A 22,265-nucleotide genomic window follows, 5' to 3' on the forward strand; every position below is an offset into this window, starting at 1 on the left:
GAAATATAAAGCTCAGACTCGTAGCAATTTACAGTAATGTGTGGGCTTGTTGGAAAGGAATCGGTCACACTTTATAAAATGCATTTTTAATCAATGTATCATGATCCTCCAAGAATTAGCAATTCAGGACTTTTTGAATTCATTACAAAGAAAAATGAAAAGGAAAGTTTAATGACTATAGTTTTATATAAAGTAACAAAACCCCTGTTGGTAGCTCATTAACCAAAATCACCCAACTTTCATTCACCTGCAAAAGACAAAGTCTCTAAAGAACTATAAGCCATTTATCACTTTCACTATTGTTTACCACCGCAGAGGAAATACCAGCCCAGCAAGAGGCAAAGGAAAAAAAGCACCTCCGTAAAGGGCTTCTCGCTTCCCTTTAAAAAATGTGGGCCTTTTCATGGTCTGTGCTCATCTCTTTTGCTTTAGTTTTTTCAAAAGCCATATCTCTGTTTAGTCACAAATCACCCAGCAGCCATAAAAACAGAACAGCCTGAACTCTGCCAACCTGAGCAAGTGTTTCCAGGATCTGACAGAATAAGGAATCAAAGGAGTCCGTCAGCTAAACGTTCCTTGCATTCATTCGCCTTTAAACGTTGTTTCAGGGCTAATCCTCCGGTCCCAGGGAAGCAGGGCTACCTGATGGCCGGGGACCTGCCCTTCAAGGGTTCACTCCTGTGTCAAAGAACAAACCCATCTAATGTGCTCTCTCCCAGCTCCCGGGCGTTTGAATTCATGCGCATTCATCCTCCCCCTTAGGACGATGGGTCATCTCAAAGGCCAGCTCCCACCTTATGAGAGTAAGCAGAACTTTAAAATTGGTTTAGAACATGCCATAAGTAGTGTAGATGGCCACAGAATTCAGGGAATCAATCAACCCTCACTGCCCTCTACAAATATCAGTGTGCAGGATGGACTTGCTTTCTTCCCCCCAAGGGTCCGGCAGCTAGGAGAGGTAAGGCATGGATGGTTGGGGCTACCAGGTGCTACTTCACTCTGTTGGGCATGGAGCCCCGATGAGTTGGAAAGGACTCAGTGGCACTTCACAGCACGACCGCCGCCACCAGGATACCATGATGTGTTTATTTCCTGAGTACCGGTCCACATTGATGATATCTTTCTTGTGTTGGGCACTGTGCTAAGTACTGTACTATTTCATTTAATCCTCCCAACAGCTCTCTGAGGAAAGGCTTCTCTCTCATTTTTCAGACATAAAAAAACTGTCATAAAGAGTATATAAAATGTCCCCAAGGACACATAAATCAGTAAGCAAGAGAGCAGGAGCCAAAGTCAGATTTATCTCATTCTGAAATTTCTGTGTGTGTGTGTGTGTGTGTGTGTCTATGAAATACATCTGTAACAAAGCATCTATCCTTTATACAATCGTCACATGTATTGTTTATTGAAATTAATTTTTTTCACCATGTTGTTCAATCACATCATGCTTATCTGTTCCACATTTTTCTATCACTTTAAAGAGAAGCTTAGCGATACTTTGGTAGCTTAAAAAATAAAAATGAATTATAATACCAAATTCATGAAGCTTGATAAGATTGTATGAATGTAGATTCATTAGACAATAAACTATCCAATGAACTATTACAAGGTAAATAAAATGCTGGTCTTGGTTTGAGGAAAACAAGATGCTCTATTAATATCCTCTGGTGGTGATAATGATACTGTCAGAGACAACTAACCAATAAAACTGCATACTGCCAAAATAATATCCTCTCCTAACCTCAAACACAATTACAGTTTGTAACACATTGCATACCCACTAGCTTTATAATCATTCTACTGTGGTGCTATGATCATGTAGGGACCAACAATAATATTTTTAAGAGACATTGTTTAGCTGGAAAAAAAGGCAAGCCAAATAAAGGAATTTTTAACTGTGGAAATGTAATTCCCATTAAAATGTGCAGAATGTCATTTTAGGAAAATAAAATCTTTCTGAAGATCCTGAAATAAAATACTCGCATGGCTTTCTGGTCATTCTGAATGTCAGGTGAACGTGCCACGCTGTCACATGGAAATAACCGTCCTGTTCCCACTATTGGGCAGCGAGCAGTGTTCCCAGTCACCCTAGGGTCTCCGAAGGCTGGAGGTGGGACATGTTCATCATTCAAATTGAGACCACATGGAGGACATCAAGCTACGAGAAAGCTACCCAGGGAGCCTGATGCCAGGACAGAGGGGAGAAGCAGTCATCATTAGAAGGAGAAATGAACCCCAAACCGATGAGGGAAGTAACCGCACATACATTGATCAATGCAATCATTCATTCTTTCTTTCAACAAGCAGTGCTTTTGTCCTACAATATAACGGGTAGTATTCCAGGCAATAATGAGCCGTGGCGGTGCAGAGATAAGCTCTTGGCTGCTAACTGAAAGTTTAAGCCTAGGAGCAGTTCCCTGGGTGGAACTGTAGGCTGCAGCAGGAACCGTGGTACGAATGGTTCATGCATTCTCCTGCTCTCTGACAGGTCGGGACCCCTGGTTCCCAGAGAAACCTCAGAAGCCCTGGTGAACTACCTCCGAAAAATCAGCCACGGAAAGCCATACGGAAAGAAAATAGAGGTCCATTCTGACACACGGGGGGTCACTATGGGTCAGAATCAGCTCAATGGCAACTGGAAAGGCTATGGGAAGGACTGTGAGAGCTGTACCAAACATGCTGGGAAAGCATCGGAGGGAGCTGAGTTAGTTAAAGTTTATTGTGCCAACCTTGCCGATAAACACAGGTTTAATTGAAGGGCGGAGAGAAAAATGGCTTGGTGAGCCTCACCTTTCTAGTTCTTGGGTCTCTTGCTTTCTGATGGTCAGACCAGGGTGCTGCTGCCTTAGTCAATTCCCAGATTCAGCTGGAAAGGCTCATTTCCTGTAAGGCATCCCTAGGAGAAGCCCCATGGACCTACCCCAATGCAGCCCTGGGTGCTGGACCAGCTGCAGGGAGACCCCTGCCAATGCTGAGATGCTTACACATTCACTGATGCGGCTTTCCTCCTGCAGTCGGCATCACTGTGTCTGTTTTGGGAGATGGAGGAGGACTTTGTGGGCTGGGGTAGACATATGGGTTAATGTTGGACTTGTGGGCTTGGGCAGCACTGGGTAGGGATGTTTCTTGTGCACTTACCCTTTACATAAAACTCTCTCTTATACATAGGAGTTTCTGTGGATTTGTTTCTCTAAAGTACCCAGACTAACACACACCCTCTCAAAGCACTCTACTTCTTTGCTGGGTCACAAAATTCCTTGCAATAGTCACACAAACTCAGAGACAAAACATTATTATGAGGATTATCAGGAAAGGTAAGAATTTATAAATTAGGATAAAATGAAAACAAACATTAAATATACAGTCTCTTTGCCTGTCTTGCCTCTTCAAGCACATATGACAAAGCTACTTTAGTGCTGATAAATGCTCAGAGTGCAGACCACTGTGGAATCCAGCCTTCTGCTCTAAGACAGTCAACCCTATTTCTGCCTTGGGCCAGGAAGCCCGCCATCCTGTCTCCTGATCTGGGTGCTGCAGCCTCAGCCACCACTTAGATTTCTAGCAGAGCTCTCTTTCGTGCCCGGCTGCTGGTTCTCTTTCTTGCAAGTTGTGGGGTTTTCTTTTCGTCTTTCTGAGATAAGTTATATCCAGAAGATTGATAAAACTGTACAATTGCTGAGAGTTAAGAGTCTGGACACGTTGTTTGCATGACTCCATGGGAGTTTCAAAACTAAGGATTTCTAAGAAATCACACATACATACAGTGTAATTTCACTTCATCACAGATACAGAAGGCACATGTGTAACTGAAGAAGCCTCAAAATTACTCATTTGGGTAATCAACTTGCAAGAATAATACTGTCCAATGTAGGGAATCCCATGATGAAACTATTCTCTACATTAAGGTGAGAATGGGGCAGAGAAAGCAAGGACGTCATTGCTGTGAAGGAATGAGTAAAGGTGTCCTAAGTTAGCAAATCCAATTTTAGAAAAATAGGCGTATTCAGGGTCTGTTTTTGGAAATCCCCTAACGTATCAATGTGACATAAAACTATTCCAATAGTAATAAGATTCTGGGGCTATCGCAGGTTTATACAAACCCCTGCCCTTTAGAATCCAAGCTTCAACTCTTTCATAAATCTTAGAATTGCTTACTAAGTGTACATTTCTTTTTTCCCCCTTCTCCTAAAGGTTTCACTATAAAGCAGAGCAACATGAATTCTTAAGTGATTTAAGGATGACAGATTGAAAGAATAATTGCGTTCGTTAATGGTCGTGTTTTGACTGAGCACATGTGGATTTTCAAACACTTGTGGGGAAGAAACACGAGGACAAGGTATTCAAATCGAATGTATGTATGTATTAAAAAATCAATGTACTACAGCATAACTAATTTATGATAATGTCTCTTGCCCTTTTAACATCATAAATGTGTTGCTTTGTTTTCCTCTGTCTTGTTTTCATGCATGTTAGTGTCTCCACAGGTCTGTCTGAATAGGACAGGCTGGATGAATTATCTGGAGGAAAAACAACAGGACCGACAGTTCCGGGGGGACTTGGGGTGGGGTAGGGGTAGGGGGATAAGGAAGTGGTATTAACAAACACAGGGACAAGGGAACAACATGGGACCCAAAAGGGTAGTGAGGGGGGAGTGGCAGGCCAGGTGGGGAATGATCAAGGGTAAGGTTGTATAGAGAAGAGGTATAGCTGTAGCCCAGGTGGGGACAGAGCATGGTAGTGGGGCAGGAGGAAAGTCAAGGAAGATGGAGGAAGGAGCTGGGAGTCAAGGGGAATTTATGGAAGTCTAGACAAAGACATGTACATGCAAATATATATATGAGGATGGGGAAATAGATCTAAGTGTCTACATTTATAGGTTTAGTATTAAGGTGGTGGAAGGACCTTGGGCCTCTACTCAAGCACTCCCTCAATGCATGAATACTTTCTTTTATTAAATTTGCACTCTATGATGCTCACTCTCCCGACACAACTGCTGAAATCAAAGAGGATGAACAAGTAAATGTGTTGAAGAAAGCTGATGGTGCCCAGCTATCAAAATAGATAGTGACTGGGGTCTTAAAGGCTTGAAGATAAACAAGCAGCCATCTAGCTCAGAAGCAACAAAGTCCACATGGAAGAACACACCAACCTGTGTGTTCGTGTGGTCCCAAAGGGATCAGTTAGCAGGCATCAAAGAACAAAAAATCATATGTTTGGCTGCACACCTCCATGATATGATCGCTGAAGACAAACGGGTGCATAAGCAAATGTGGCGAAGAAAGCTGATGGTGCCCGGCTATTGAAAGAGATAGTATCTGGGGTCTTAAAGGCTTGAAGGTGAACAAGCGGCCATCTAGCTCAGAAGCAATAAAGCCCACATGGAAGAAACACACCAGCCGGTGCGATCAGGAGGTGCCAAGGGGACCAGGTATAAGGCATCATGAAAAAAAAAAAGAATATATATATATATGTGTGTGTGTGTGTGTGTGTGTATATATATATATATACATATGGTATATATATATATACCATAGTGAATGAAGGGGGAAGTGCAGAGTGGAGACCTGAGGCACAAGTGTCGACCACTGGAGATCCCCTCACACAGGGGTTTAGGAGAGGAGACGGGTCAGTCAGGGTGCGATGTAGTACCGATGAAGAACACAGCTTTCCCCCAGATCCTGGATGCTTCCTCCCCCCAACTACCATGATCCAAATTCTACCTTGCAGGACTGGATAGGGCAGAAATTGTACACTGGTGCATATGGGAGCTGGAGGCACAGGGAATCCAGAGTGGACGATACCTTCAGGACCAGGGGAGTGAGGGGCAAGGCTGGGAGAGTGGAGGGTGAGTGGGTTGGAAAGGGGGAACTGATTAAAAGGATCCACATGTGACCTCCTCCCTGGGAGATGGACGGCAGAGAAGGGGGGGAAGGGAGACTCCGGATAGGGCAAGATATGACAAAATAACAATCTGTGGACTATCAAGGGCTCATGAGGGAGGGGGGAGCGGCAAGGGAGGGGGAAAAAAGAGGACCTGATGCAGAGGGCTTAAGAGGAGAGCAAATGCTTTGAGAGTGATTAGGACAAAGAATGTATGGATGTGCTTTATACAATTGATGTATGTATATGTGTGGATTGAGATAAGAGTTGTATGAGCCCCTAATAAAATGTAAAAAAAGAAAAAAAAAGAAAGAAAGAAAATGATTAGGCCAAAGAATGTACAGATATGCTTTATACAATTGATGTATGTATATGCATGGATTGTGATAAGAGTTGTATGAGCCCCGAATATAATGTTTTTTTTTTAAAAAAGAAAAGCAGTACTTATGTTTTTTTTCTGAGAAGATGAAGAAAATAAAGAAAATTGATCACACATTATACAATTATGTTCTGGTAATTTTTATTGAATAGGGTGAATTATTAATTATGGAAAGCTACACTGAAGTGTAAAGTTTTCTGCTGTTTCTTAGATGACTTTGCTAGCCAAACTATACATATGTAGACTTCTATCACTACGTACAACACTTAGCAGGACATAAGCTTTCATACATGAACCAGGGATCCAAACCCATGAGTTAGGAAGAACTTGAAATGAAGTGGCACAGGAAGATTCATGAAGCTGCACATACCAGTAAAAAGACTGTGTCAATAGCTTCGTTATTTGGTATTGCTACCAAAAAAAAAAAAAACCCCACAAGAGGATGGCTTCAACAGACATAAATTTATTTTCCCACAGATTAATACATAAATACATGGAACTAGCTCTAAGGGAAAATATTTCTTTCTCCACCAGCTGTAGGGTAAGGCCCTTGTCTCCAGTCAACAAATATGGGTCCAGAGTTCCTTGACGCTCTCTATGTGTCTTGGTCCATCTCCCCTGCGTCCAGGAGGTTCTCAGCACAAGGGCCCTGGAACCCAAGGGCATGTCCCCCTCCTGCTTTTTCCTTCCTTTTAGATACTGAGGTCTTTCTTTCTCTGCTCACTTCTCTCTAGTACAATGACAGGGGACACAGGCCATAGCCCAGTGAAAATCTTCATACCTTAAACCAGGACTGATTGGCGTATGGGTGTCGCATCTCAACATCACTCTCTTGCAAATGATTGGCTGCTTCTGGCAGATCACATCACAGGGAATGATTATATCATGACATAATTGACAAATAGCCTGGGATCATGGCCCAGCCAAGTTCACATCGATTTAGTGGGGGACACAATATGATTCATGACTCCCAATGAAAAGGCATCCACCACTTCCTTCTTATGAAATAATCTCCAAACTCCATGAAAATAGGTATTTATTTATTTTTAGATAGATTCTCTAGGTCATGACTCCCTTAGTCCTCAACCTTTGCAGGCTTTTCATTAAAAATTAAATTAAATTTTTGAAGCTTCTTAATTAAAAAATAATAACAATCCTTACAGCATCCAATAATTCATCTGAAAACATATACCAAGCTACTACTGCACACAGTGCTCTATGCTGTGGTAGAAAATCAGTAAGAACAGAGAGAGAAGGCATGGCAGGTGCTGTGCTTGTCTTCCCCGAGAGCCTTTTACCTCTGCAGACTGTGGTTCCTTAAGTCAACCGTTTTGAAGGTATTCTAAAGGTCAATGACAACAGAGACTTTCAATGTGGAAAACCAGAGATAACCCTAACAGTAGAATGAGGTCATTGCCAAATTTTGCTAACTCCACGTGCTCATCATTTTTCTGAGTGGATGCTCATATTTAACCCATAGCTGTTGTTCATAGACATATCTCTGAATGATTTACACACATTATATAATATGTGTGTGCATGGAATAAAGTATCCCGTCCTCAATATTGGTCTGAAATAGCCCTGCATTATAACATTCATTCACTCAATGCTTACTGAGCATCTAATATGAACCAGAGTCCCTAGATGGTAAAAATTATTAATGAATACACGTGGCTGCTTAATAAAAGTTCGGTTTGACTTCACTGAGTGGAGACTGGGAAGCCATTGAAACCCCTTTTGAGCATAACTCTATTCTATCAGTCAACTCCACGGCAACCGGGAAAGAGTAAACAACAATAAAATGATGATCCAGGCTCTTTTCTGGGTGCTAACATAACGAAAAATTTTGCTGAAGATCATCCAATAACAGTGGCAGCAGTTCATTGCCAGAGAGACACCAGAAATTCAGCGCTGAGTCATAAGAGCATGAGGAACAAGGGAGATCCTAGTTCATGTCAGAGGGATCTTGGCTGAAACGAGAGAATAGCAGCAGATGTCCATTGTGTTCTACTGATTATGCGAAGGCGTTTGACTGTGTGGGTCATAACAAGCTACAGATGGCCTGGAGAGGAAAGGGAATTCCAGAGCAGATAAGTGTGCTCCTGTGGAACCTGTACTTGGATCAAGAGGCAATGGTGTGAACAGGAGAAGGGAATGCCGCATGGTTTAAAATCAAGAACGGTTTGCACCTTCCACTATATATATTCATGCTATATGCTGAGCACATAATCAGAGAGGCCGGATTATAGGAAGGAGACAGTGACATCAGGCTTGGAGGAAGGCTTATGAACAATAACCTGCAATACCCACATGGCATTACCTTGATGACTGAAAGTGAGGGGGCCTTGAAGCACTTGCAGCTGAAGAGCCAGGATTGCAGCCTTCAGCATGGAATACAACTCAATGTAAGGGAGACCCAAATCCTTACAACTGGGTCTATATTTACTCTTTCAATGAAATGAACTTATACGTCATCATGTCCACTTCAGTTTTATTTTCCTCCTTTCAGAGCGATATTTTGATCTGAGGAGTAAGGAATCTGGAGAGTGTTTTGTTTCCTTGTTTGTTTGTTTCCATGAAGCAATTTATTTTACTTATTTTATTGTTTTTTTCATAGCAAACTCTCCATTTTTGGTCACCCCCCCACTAGCCACCCCACTGCCCCATTATCCCGCCCTTCTCCTGTGCCCACCCCTTCCCTTGCCTCTTTGTACTTGTCAATTTTGCCTATTGTTGGGCAAACCACATTTCTTCTCCTTGTTTTTTTCTTATAAGTGATAATAAATGCTTATCTTTGTAAGATGGACCGAGTTTGCTCATCATACAATTCTCTACTTCTATCCATGTTCTTGCATTACTACAGAGAGTTATCGCTGTTGCTATTGATGCACAAAACTCCATAGTATAAATGTACCAGAGCTCATTTGCTTAACCATTCTTCCTGCATTTGTTATTTTCTATTTCACTGAATTTTGCCAAAAGTGACAGTGCAAGGTGATATCTCGTTGTTTTAATTTATATTTATCTTATTTCTAAATATTGTTAAATTTTCTTCATATGGTTAATCACAGGTTGTTGTCTTTAGTAAATTGCCTATTCATGTCTTGTGCGCATTTTTTGTTTGCATTATTATTTGTGTTTTTCTCGTTAGGTGTAGTTAGCTACAGATTTTGGAGATTAGCCTTTTATCTGATATACTTATTACTCAATATTTTCCCAATCCTTGGGTTCCCTGTTGACATTTTTGATGAAGTCTTTTTGTAGTGCATAAATGTCATATTTTTAGGAGATCCCAACTCTTTATTTTGTCTTCTACATTGTGGTTCTTTTTCATTAGGTTTGGCAGTGTGTATGCCTTGTATTCAGGTCCCTAAGCTTGTATCCTATTTTATTTATTGATTGTCTTCATCAGTATGTGACTTATATTTAGAATTGTGATCCCTCTTGAGTTTGCTTTTGTACCTGGTGTGAAATATGGTAACATCTCGATAAATGGCAAAAGAACACTCTTGTCAAGGATTTCACCTGGCCTGACTCCACAATCACTGCTCAGGGAAGCAACAGTGAAGAGATCGCCTAGCACATTGCACTGGTAAAATGGCTGCACACGGCCTCTTAAGATGTGAGAAAGCAAGGATGTTCATTTCCGGACCAATGTGTGCCTGACCCAAGTAAAGGTAAATTTGATTGGGAAAGTTGGACATTGCACAAGGAGGACTGAAAGGGGCCCACTGCATTTGGATTAGGGTGCTGGTGAGGAATATTGAAGGAGCATGGTGGATTGCCAAGAGAACAAAGAAATCTGTCTTGGAAGAAGTACAAGCAGAATGCTCCTTAGAAATAAGGATGCTGAGACTTTGTCTGACCTACTTTGGACACGTTTTAAGGAGAGTCACCTTTCTGCAGCAAGACACCATAGTGGGTAAAGCAGAGGTGCAGTCGAAAGAGGAAGACCTTTTGGCAAGACACAGTGGCTGCAACAATGGGCTCAATTATAAGAACAATTGTGAGGCTGGCTCAGGATTTCATTCTGTTGAATAGAGAGTCACTGGGGGTCGCAAACCACCTTGAGGGAACCTAACAACAAATAATAGCCACCGCTAAGGTAAAGGAAAATCAATCAATTAACAAAAAGTCATCTTCATATTTAAGGGGGTGATGTGTAGGAGCATTACTGTTCTATATTCTGGACTATCTAGTTATGGAAAAGGGTATTGCAAAGAATCAAAACAATTGAACGGCGACTGCAGGCCCTCAGTTTTCTGACTGCTCCAGTCATGATACATTGGCAGATCTAAGCAAGTTTGAAAGAACATTTCTTCACAACACATCAACACCAGTAGCTCCCTGCATTTCCATTGGCAAAGGAAGAAAGAACCAAGCCCAGTATTTATTCTCCACCCTTTTCTTTGGTTCTTTATCTGGCTATTTGTGATGCTGTTGGGTAAGAGTTGGACTGCTGGCTACAGGGTTGGAGGTTCAAGCCTATCAGCCACTGCTCAGGAGAAAGTGGCGTGATCCTCTCTTCTAGAGATTAACAGCCTGCGAAACCAGACATAAGGTCCCTGTGAGTCAGAACGGACTTGACAGTAGCTGGTTTGGTGTTCTGCATTTTCCCCTTGGTTCATCATTAACTTTAGTACTCATCCAAAATTTAAATTCCTTCAGGGATTCCCCAGAGTTTTCTCCTGGAAAAAATATTTTATCTAGAATATCTAATAAAACTGGTTTCAATGCCTCAAGGAGATTTCAGAGAAAACCAGGCTGGTCTCCTAGGTACTGTAGTCCCTGGTAAAATGGTAAAGGCACTTGACCGCTAACTTAAAGGTTGGACACTTGAGTCAACCCACAGGTGCCACTGAGGAAAGGTCTGGCAACCTACTTCTGAAACTCTTACAGAGCACAGAGCTGCCCCGACACACCTGGAACTGCCATGAGTCAAATCAAGCATGAGATAAAGTCCCTTTAATTGCAGCAGGTTTGTGGCCTCTGGGCGTGGTTTTATAAGCAAAGTATAGTGTTCTGCAGGACACACATGTAGGTCTGCAGTATGATTTTACACATAGATATTTTATGAAAAGTCTCTTGTTTACCCATGAGAAACATGAATTCATACATTCAAGAAGCAAGAAGTGATAGATTCAAAGAGCCTATCTATTCAAAGTCAGACCACAGTATTGAAGCAAGGTTTTACAAATTGACTTTTCTGTGTAGTAATATGACAAAATATAAATACTATCAACCATGCATCTTCTGCCTTGAGATCCCAAAAGTTTTTCTCTACATTTGTCACTGTCACTATTTAATAGCAGTTTCTTACATTCGATTTCTAACTCAGAATGATCATCCAAGAGCTAGACCAGTCATCTTCTTGTGGAAACTGTTGCCTCCCTGTGGGGTGATGGAAGATGCTGCAAATTATCTGAGGTGTCACTTCCAGGACAGATGTCGGCAGTGGACATTTTTCAATATCTGTGTGTGATAGATGCACTGTCTTCAGCCAGAAGACGAGGGGTCTTTGCTTAAACAAAAGAGATCAGCTTATGCAGAATTTGAATATGCCGAACCTCTGTGATATTTGAAGACAGAACTATTCTAGCTTCTGTGCTGTCTGCCATTCCTTATCTATTAAACAGAGCCATCTTATCTGCTAAGGTCTCAGAATGATTTTTACCATCTCCTTCTTCGGGATGTAGGATCTCACACATTAGACATCTATAATTTCAGACAAGCAAGAGGAACTGAAGTGAACAATCATCTTACAAAACTGACCTCTTTCAGTGTTTGAACAAATCTAATAATGCACACGTTTATGATGCCCAGTAAGAGCGGAGAGGACCACATCAAATGAGGAAGTGCTAAATTGCAGTCTCAGCGTCCTATGCAGGAAAACCTTTAAAAGCTGGAAACAATGTGGTAGAAGCCTGTCAGAGAAGGAAAATTCACTGTATGTTGTTGTTTTAGCTGCCTGAGAGTGAGTTCCTACTCACAGCAGCCCTGCGTCTAACAGAACAAAACACCCTTGGCCTGCGCCATCCTCACACATGTTACAGCCCCTGGCTGCAGCCACTGTGTCAATCCACACCATTGAAGGCCTTCCTCCTCTGCGAGGCTTGTGTAAGCAGGGGATTCTCAATACTAAGGGAGAAGTGGAGACACCCTGTCAGAGGCTGCAACCATGGGAGACCTGGGATAACAAGGTGGTCTCATCCGGTTCCACCGCGCACTGCGGTCCTGTGTGAGCGAGCGCTCAGTGGGATGTTGGAGGTGGGACACAGTTAAACGTACAATGCTGAAGCAAAGCTCCGAGGGTAGATGCACTCATATGTCTGGATCCAAAAATCACAAGTTTGCAGCTTCACAGTCCTGGATAGAAAATGTTGCTAATTGGCATAATATAGACTATGTTTCTGTTCCCATTTAAATGAGCAGAGGACTGCCCAGGAAACATGCAATGTGCTCTAATCCCAGGGAGAGTGGATGGCACGGACTCCACCTGGTTTTAATTCTTTACATGTCATTAAGCCTGCAGGCATCGTTCTATTATTAGGGGCTGGAATGCTGGTCAGTGCAATAAAGCCAAATTCTGCTAGTGGAATACCAACAGGTGGAAAGTGTAAAAACCAAGTTATTCAACTGATAAATCCTTTGGGAGAAATATTAATATTCAGGAAACAGAGTGCTCTCCTCATCTTAGGGTGCTTGCTCTTGTTATATCCTCTCCTGGGACTATTTCCCTCATAGCTACCTAGAGGGTCAACCTCCTCACTCCTTCAAGTCCCAATCCAAACTCAGATTTTCTGATGAAGCTTTACCGTAGCTACTAAACAGAGCGCTGGTGGCAGAGCATTTATGCTTGCACTGACAGCCCTAAAGTCAGCAGTTCAAAACCAGCAGGCACTCCTTGGGAGACAGATTGGGCTTTCTATTCCCCTCTAGAGTTTATAGTCTCAGAAACTCAAGGTGGGCAGTTCTAGCCCATCCTATAAGGTTGCTATAGGTCAGCATTGACATAGTGACAATGAGTTTGACGTGGTTTGGTGATAATCCCTAGAACACCATCTAGAAAAAAGACACCCTTATTTGCTCTAGCTTGTTTTCTTGTCATAGCACATTCTCAAAATATATGGTTTACCTATTTATATTTACTTAGTATGAAAGCCATGCTCTTCTCTTTTGTTGAGTCTCTTGTTTATCTATAATCAAGATCCATTCATACATACCCAAAACAAGAAGTGACGGATTCAAAATAAATATTAGCTTAATGGCATTCAATAAGAACATCACAAATATTTACATTTCCGCTAAAATGTAAGCTGAGGAAAGCCAGGGAACTTTGCCAATTGTGTTTGCTGAAGTGCCTGAATGATTAACATATGGTACTTAGTACACAGCAATAACTCAATAAATATTTGTTCAATGAAGAATGTAACTCCAAGAGCAAAGAGAGTTGAAAGGTAAAAGAAAAATAATTATTCTAAGAAAGTTGAAAAAATATCATATGAGGCATTACAGAAATGCATTTTTTTCCTTGCTGGGAAAAAATGAATCTATCAAATTTCCTGATGCAGGTGGACCAATCAGGATGAAGTCTGAGAAAGAAGAAAGGCATTTTTGTTTCTTAATATATTGTTGTTTCTATATCTCTTGTTCACAAGGAATTTTCACCACGGATGCCAAAGTAGAAACAAAAGCTAGTATGCAGCCTTTATGCTTCCCTGTGGTACAGCACACACCCCAGTTCCAGCCAGATGAGAATGCCAGTCGACCTTGATGCTGGCACGGTCATTTGTGCATCTCCAAGACCCCCACTTCCTACACATCCCCCATTTGCTGTGGTGCTTGTTGGTGTTATGGTTTTAATGTCAACTTCAGCAACGGTTTCAGACTGGAGGGTCAATTCATATGAAAATTTGGCAACCTCTCTTCTCAGATGTTAGAGTCCAATCAAATGAAGATCAATAGGGAAACTTCATCTGGAACATGTCTTGAATTAATACCATCTCATGTTATTTTATTGGGAAGAACTATGATATACATGACTACCTGGGTATGAACATAGAGTCACTTTTTTCGTTGTAAGTGATTAACACACTCAGTTGATAAATAAAAGGATGGTCATTTGGGTCTGCCCAGAAGGCCTCAACAAAAAGGGGTGGCCGGATACCTCAAAATAATCAGACATAAAGTCTTGATGGAGCAGCTCTGCACTGAGATACACGAGGTTATCCTGAGTCAAAATCAATTGACAAAAGAAGCATGCTGCTCTACCCAGCACCACCACCCCTAGTGCATACCTCATCTCAGGCCAAACAAAGAGCAGGCTGTAGTCCGTCCATAGTTGTGTAGTTGCCAGCCTGGCTCCTCATGAGCTAAATACCCAAAGGAAAAGCTACAGGAGGCTTTTTCAGGAGCTTTCTAAGCAAGCAAAGGAAAGGGGGTCTTCAAAAAGTTTGTGGGAAATTGGAATTTAAAATAACATTGTGAAGCCACCTAGCATTAAAAAAACCCAAGATATTAAAATATAGCTACTAAGCTATATGATATCACTTTTCTAACAATGTCTATCTACCCAGAGACTCTAGAAGAAGGCATTTCCACTGAATGGTCAAGGAATTTGGAGACAGAGCTGGCTGAGAATAAGGGCTCTGGTACTCATTAGCTGTAAAACATAGAAAGTATTGAAGCTTTGTGAGCATTAATTGCCTTATTTGTAAAATGAGGTTGCTGTAAATGACTTTAGTTTGTAATAATTATTAAGTAAGCTACGTCAGGTAGTAATGAGTAACAACTACTTAATAAGTGTCAGGTGATGTATGCAACAAGAATTGCTAATGGAAGAGGAATTTAAGGCATGAGACATTATCCACCTTGCCAAAATTTACATTGCTTCAGAGAAACAGGCTCTCAACCCAGAATAATAGTCGCACTCTTCATCCTTTATCCTACAATGCCTAGTAGGGAACTGTGTTCGCCTGGGTAGACTAGAGAAACACATTCACAGACCCTCACATGTGCATATGAGAGCACTTTATATAAAGAGTAACTCTATATTAAGAGCATATCCCAGCCCAGTCCAGATCAAGTACATAAGTCTAATATTAGCCCATATGTACGATACCAGTCTGCAAATTCCTCTTCAGACTCACACACCACATGCAATGATGCAGACAGCAGGAATATCACAGGCCTGTGGGTGGAAATCTTATGGCTCTAGTGGCAGTGGAAGCATCTCAGCGCTGGCATGGGTCTCCATGTGGCTCCTCCAGCTCCACGGCTCTGGTTCTATCAGTGTAGCTCCATGTGGCTTGTCAACAGGAATGTTTTGCAGGGAGAGGAAGCAGAGAGACTGTGCCTGGCCTCCAGTGAGGTATTTATCTCCATTGCGCCTCCAAAAAGAGATCAACTAGCTGTGACCTGATTGACAGACTAAACTCCACCCCTTCACTCTTAATAGTCTCAAGTTGACACCAGATTATGTAACTACCACAGGAATTTTGTACTGAGCAAAGATTAAATAAAAGTATTTTGCATCTTCTACCTCCCTTGCACTACACCAAGTATATGTGACACGAAATACTCACACCAAAGAATGCACAATACCTGGGACAGTGCGGCAAAAGTTCTCTCTGGGCAATGCAGGCCTCTTTCTCGAGAAGTTGAGGGCACTTCTTTCCACCTCCAATAGCAAGGTGAGTCACATTCCGGCTCCTACTCCTAAAGCCAGGGGAGAGACTCCCAGAATGGCAGGTCTTAGAGCAGGGGCTCCAGGAGGACCATTCGCTGGTTTCACAGTCTTTTGGCATGAGGCAGGATTGAACGGTCAGAGGGAAGGAGTCTTGCATGCACAGGCTGACGAGACAGAAGCAGAAAACAGGAGGCCACGGATTAGAAGACAAATTGATATCTGTTTTAAGTTTCCAAATTGAAAAAAAAAATTTTAAATAGGAAAATCGCAACCAACACAGAGAAACCCTTGGTGGGACAGAGTAGACCTGTGCTACTTCAGGTTTCCCATGATAGATTTTCAAAGAGAATATCATCAAGTTTCTCATCTGAGACATCTCTGGATGAATTGAGGCTTCAACTTTTTGGTTATCAGCTAAGGATTTATATTACCCCAAGGGATTTCAAAACTTCCAAATAGGAGGATTTTTAAAATGATAAAGGCATCATGATAAAATACGGGAAAGCATAATATTTTACAACCACTCATCACTCAGTCTGTCATACTGTGTGGCTTGTGTGTTTCTGGAAGCTATGTCCCTGGTATATCAAACACCAGAAAGGTCACCCAATGTGCACAGGCTTCAGCAGAGCTTCCAGACTATGAACAGAATATGACAAAGGACTTGGCTGTGGACTTCTGAAGAATGAGCCAATGAAAATCTTATGGATAGCACTGAAATATTGTCAGATACTGAAAGCCTCAAAATCAAAGACACAGGGTGCCAGAGAGGAGCCCCACAGGCACTGAAGCTGACCTTATTGACACGGATTGAGAAAAGCCTTCACCACCTTCCTCTGCTGATGGCCTGACTCAGAGGAAACAGAAATAGCTGTGAGCATAAATGAAACATCTGAGCTTAGAATGTCTGAATATAAGAAACTTAGACTTTGTCAAAAGAAGAAATGAAAGACATATAAATTGATACGCTAGTGAGCTGAAATGAACTGGTAATGACCATTAGGAATCAGCCATATGAGCATGGGGAAATTGATCTATGGGCCTATGTTTATAGATTTAGTATTAAGGTGGTGGAAGGATATTGGGCCTCTACTCAAGTACTCCCTCAATGCAAGAATACTTTCTTCTACTAAATTGGAAATCTATGATGCTCACCCTCTTGACACAATCTCTGAAAACAAAGTAGGTGAATAAGCAAATGTGGTGAAGAAAGCTGATGGTGCCCGGCTATCAAAAGAGATAGTGTCTGGGGTCTTAGAGGCTTGAAGATAAACAAGTGGCCATCTAACTCAGAAGCAACAAAGCCCACATGGAAGAACACACCAGCCTGCGTGATCACGAGTTTCTGAAGGGATCAGTTATCAGGCATCAAAGAACAAAAAATCATATCATTGGGTGCACACCTCCACAAGATGATCGCTGAAAACAAATGGGTGCATAAGCAAATGTGGCGAAGAAAGCTGATGGTGCCCACCTATCAAAAGAGATAGCATCTGGGATTTTAAAGGCTTGAAGGTAAACAAGCGGCTATCTAGCTCAGAAGAAGCAACAAAGCCCACATGGAAGAAGCGCACCAGCCTGTGTGATAACAAGGTGTCAAAGGGATCAGCTATAAGGCATAATCAGAAGAAAAAAATCTTACCATAGTGAATGAAGGGGGGAGTGCAGAGTGGAGACCCAAACCCATTTGTCGGGCCACTGGAGATCCCCTTGCAGAGGGGTCTAGGGAGGAGATGAGTCAGTCAGGGTGCAAAGTAGCACCAATGAAGCATACAGCTTTCCTCTAGTTCTACCTTGCAAGTCTGGATAGAGCAAAGGATATACACTGGTGCAGATGGGAGCTGGAGGCACAGGGAATCCATGGCAGATGATCCCTTCAGGACTAGGGGTGTGAGTGCCGATACAGGGAGGGTAGAGTGAGAGTGGGTTGGAAAAAGGGAACCAATTACAAGGATCTATATGTGACCTTTTCCTTGGGGAATAGACAACAGAAAAGGGGGGGAATGGAGACGTCGGATGGGGCAATATATGACAAAATAATAATTTATAAATTAGCAAGGGCTCAGGAGGGAGGGGGAGGGGGAAGCAGGGAGGAAGAGGAAAAAACGAGGACCTGATGCCAGGGGCTTAAGTGGAGAGCAAATGTTTTGAGAATGATGAGGGCAATGAATGTACAAATGTGCTTTATACAACTGATTTATGTATGGATTGTGATAAGAGTTGTATGAGCTCCTAATAAAACATTTTGTTTAAAAAAAGGAATCAGCCAATCACATGGTTTCCTATGCCAGGAATGACATTGTCAAGAGGAGTAGCTTTGCATTCATCACCGAATAGGACATTTCGAGATCTACCTCGGGGCACAATGCTGTCCAAATACAAGGGAATCTAGTCAATACAAGTATTGTTTAAATGTATACACCACCAAGAAAGCAAATGATAAAGAAACTGTAAAATTCTACCCACATCTTGACTCTGAAATTAATCAAACATGCCATCAATATGTATTGATAATTATGTTGGAATGTAAAAGCTGGAAACAAAGATGAAGGACTATTAGTTGGGAAGTGGGTTTTGGTGATAGAAACGATGTCAGAGGTCATATAATAGAAATGTGGAAGACCAACAATTACTTAATGGCAAATATCCTTTCCAACAACACAAACGGAGACGATACATGTGGACTTATCCAGATGGAATACATAGAAGGCAGATTGACTATGTCTGTGGGAAGAGATGATGGAGAAGGTCAATATCAGCAGCTGAAACTGGCCAGGGCTCCACTATGGAACAATCAATTGCTCATATGGAAGTTCAGGTTGACGCTCAAGAAAATGAGAGCGAGACCACAAGAACCAAAACATCTCCTTGAGTCTATCCTATGTGAATTTCAAGAACATCTCAAGAACAGATTTGATGCATTGAACACTGATGACAGAAGACCTGATGAGCTGTGGGAGGACATCAAAAATCATCATGCATGAAGAAAGCAACAGGTCGCTAAAAACACAGAAAATAAATAAAAGATAAAAGTGGATGTCGGAAGACTCTGACACTTGCTCTTCGTCAAAGAGGAGCTGAGAAAGAGAAGAAATAATGGAGCCAAAAAGCTGAACAGTAAATGTCAAAGGGCTCATTGAGAAGACAAAGTAGAATATTAGAATGAAATGTGCAAAGACAAAAAAGTTACAAAACCATAAAGAGTACACATTAGGAATCAGCCATATATCCAGGCTCAACTTGGACTATTAAAAGTCTCTATATGCAAACATTGAATGAATCAGGAAGCATTGAAAGAAAATGGAAATAATACAGAGTCACTGGACCAAAAAGAACTAGTTGATATTCTACCATTTCAAGAGGTAGCTGTGATGGGTAAGGATCAACAGGAAGGGGTGGAGCCCAACCAAATCTGAAGACATGCTCTCAGGACGTGTGTTTGTTCATTTGTCTTTGTTTTGTTTTGTTTGGTATAAGAAAGAGAGAAGACACCTAGCTGACTCAAGTTCTCTTTTGGCCCTTCAACCTCTGCTGGAGCTGTATCTTGCATCATGTCCCTTGATCTCCTGTTAAACTGCCTGCCAATTCTAGGAGTCATTATAGGACTTTGGATTCATTTACCTTTTCATCTGCCAGCCTGTGCCCCCTGCTAACTCTGTTTCATCATTCTGCTTCCTTTTCATCAGATTCCATGAGTCAGGAGATGCCTAACTTGAACTGGACTGGATTTGACTACTTCTACAACTATATGAGCCATTTCTTAATATAAATATCTTTCTAAATAAAAAGACATACAAGTGTCACTGGTTTTGCTTCCCTAGAGAATACAAACTAACACAGTAGTAAATGAGCAAGAACCAATGATACTGAAGGAAGACGTTCAAGCTGTTCTTAAAGCACTAGCAACCTTAAGACTCTAGGAAAGATGGAATACCAATTGAAATGTTTCAACAAGCTGAGGAAGCAATGGAAGCGTCCTCTAGTCTGCAGCAGGAAATCTGGACGACTGAGTAGAAGAGATTCAAAGAAAAGTGACCAAAAACAATGTTCAAACTATAGACTAATACCCTTCATATCCCATGTTAGTAAAATGTTGTTGAAGATCATCCACCAATGGTTATAGCAGTGCATTGACAGGAAACTGCTAGAAGTTCTGGCCAGATTCTGAAGAGGGCATGGAACAAGGGATATTGTGGTTGACATCAGATAGATCTTGGCCCAAAGATAGAATACCAAAAAGATGTTTTCTTGTGTTTTATTGACTATGCCAAAGCATTCGATTGTGTGGCTCATAACAAACTATGGACAGTGACAAGAATGGGAATTCCAGGACACTTCACTGTGCTCATCTTGAACCTGCACTTGAATCGGGAGGCAGTTGTGTGAACAGAACAAAGGAACATTGTGTGGTTTAAACTCAAGAGAGCTGTGCCTCCGGGTAGCATTCTTTCTCCATTTGCATCCATTTGCATGCTGAACAAATAATCAGAGACTCTGGGCTATATGAAGAAGATTGCAGTGTCAGCATGCAGCAAGGCTTCTGAACAACATGCAATATGCAAATACACAACCTTGCTTGCTGAAAGGGAGGGGAACTTGACGCACTTGCTGATGAAGATTCAGGATTGAAGCCTGCAGCATGGAAGAAAACCAAAATCCTCACAAATGGACCAATAGGTAACATCATAAATGGAGAAAAAAAATTGAAGTTGTCAAGAATTTCATCTTGAGCAAAATTTCATCATGAGCAATATCAATGCTCCTGGAAGCAAAGGTCAAGAGGTCAAAAGACGCTTCACGTTGGGTAAATCTGCTACAGGAGACCACTCGAAAGTGGTGCAAAGCAAGGAGTGTATTTTGAAGACTCAAGTGCCCCTGACACAGCTACGATTATTTTCAGTCGCCTCAGATGCATGTGAGAGTTGGACATTGCCTAAGGAAGACCAATGAATAACCGGTGCATTTGAACTATGGGGCTGGAGAAGAATATTGAAAGTATCATGGACAGCCTGAAAAAAAAAACCTGTCATGGAAGAAGAGTCCTCCTAAAGGTAAGGATGGCACGGCTTCATCTTACATCCTTTGGGCACGTTGCTTAGAGACGCGTCCTTGGAGAAGGACATTATTGTTGGTATAGAGGAGGGCAGCAAAAAGAGGGAGGATCTTGACAAGATGGATTATCACCATGACTACAGCGAGGGGCTCAAACAAGGGAGCTGACGTGAGTGTGGTGGAGGGCCAGGCAGTGATTTCCTCTGTTGCGCGAAGGGCCACTGTGAGTGGGACCTGATTGACGGCACCTCCCAGAGACAACGTAATAATTTAAGAATGTTCATGCTCTTTCATCGGCAACAATAAAACTGTTTCTCTCTAGTAGGACACACATGCAAGGTGGGTGGACCCACCTGGCACTTTGTCCAGTGTGTGTTCACCTATGATAGTACCAATCATGACGGAGGGTGGGTGGAAATCCCTGTTCCACACATCACATCGCGCTGCACAGATACTTTCTCACGGCATTTTGGGGTTTACTTACTGGTGCGCCCATTTCACAGGTGTGAAAACCACTTAGGCTAGGGTTGCTTAACGTATTTGTCCCGTGTCTTATGTCACAGCAGGACAAGTGGATAAAACAACCCTAGCCAAGTTTAGGCTAAGCCACCATGCTTCAAACCCTCAACAGCTACACTGAAGAGCCATGGTTTGAGAGCGCCAGGCACTCCGGAGAAAGAGGTGGCAAATTGCTCTCGTGGGATTTCGGCCCTGGGACCCTATGGGTCAGTCCTTCTTTGTTCCACAGGCCTCTATGTGTTGGTATTGACTCCATGGTCATCATTTAGGTAACTTTCAGGTGGTACTTTATCCACACTTAAATAATGTGGTATTGATTATGCTTTCAGATACTTTGAAGTGTTTGTGGTTGTACATCAATTTCTCAGCTACAAAATTCCGGTACTATCAAATTCTAGCAGTCTAATTGGGAAATAGAGAAAGAAATAAAAATATATGTGATCATGTGAGGAGTTCAACATAACAGTGCTTATAATGATCAGGAGAAACGCCAATGAGGTAGTGATGGACTGGGAAGGCAAGGGATCTCAGAGACTAGGAATCGTGGCTGTATTTGAGAAGACTAATGAGAGATTCTCAAGCACACTGGAGCCTATTCTAAACCACGGGGATTGCATTTTCAAAGCCTTAATATAAGCCCTCATGCAATGGGAACCACTGCCTCACTGGAGGTGACATATGGGCTTATAAGAGCTAATCATTAAGTTACCAAGAATTCTGGAGGCCATTTGCCTTCATGTTAAAAAA

General features: G+C 42.0%; 1 protein-coding gene across 2 annotated transcripts in view; it reads right to left on the bottom strand.

Moving 5' to 3' along the window:
* The window catches only part of THSD7B (thrombospondin type 1 domain containing 7B), a 1,078,590-nt gene that overhangs the window by 661,866 nt on the left and 394,459 nt on the right, over positions 1 to 22,265 (bottom strand). For both annotated transcript variants that reach the window (XM_075530023.1, XM_075530024.1), the window contains exon 4: positions 15,863 to 16,111. In XM_075530023.1, coding sequence (XP_075386138.1) covers positions 15,863 to 16,111 — 249 coding nt within the window. The remainder of the gene's footprint in view (positions 1 to 15,862; positions 16,112 to 22,265) is intronic.

This window comes from Tenrec ecaudatus, chromosome 13, assembly GCF_050624435.1.
Source record: "Tenrec ecaudatus isolate mTenEca1 chromosome 13, mTenEca1.hap1, whole genome shotgun sequence".
NCBI lineage: Eukaryota > Metazoa > Chordata > Mammalia > Afrosoricida > Tenrecidae > Tenrec > Tenrec ecaudatus.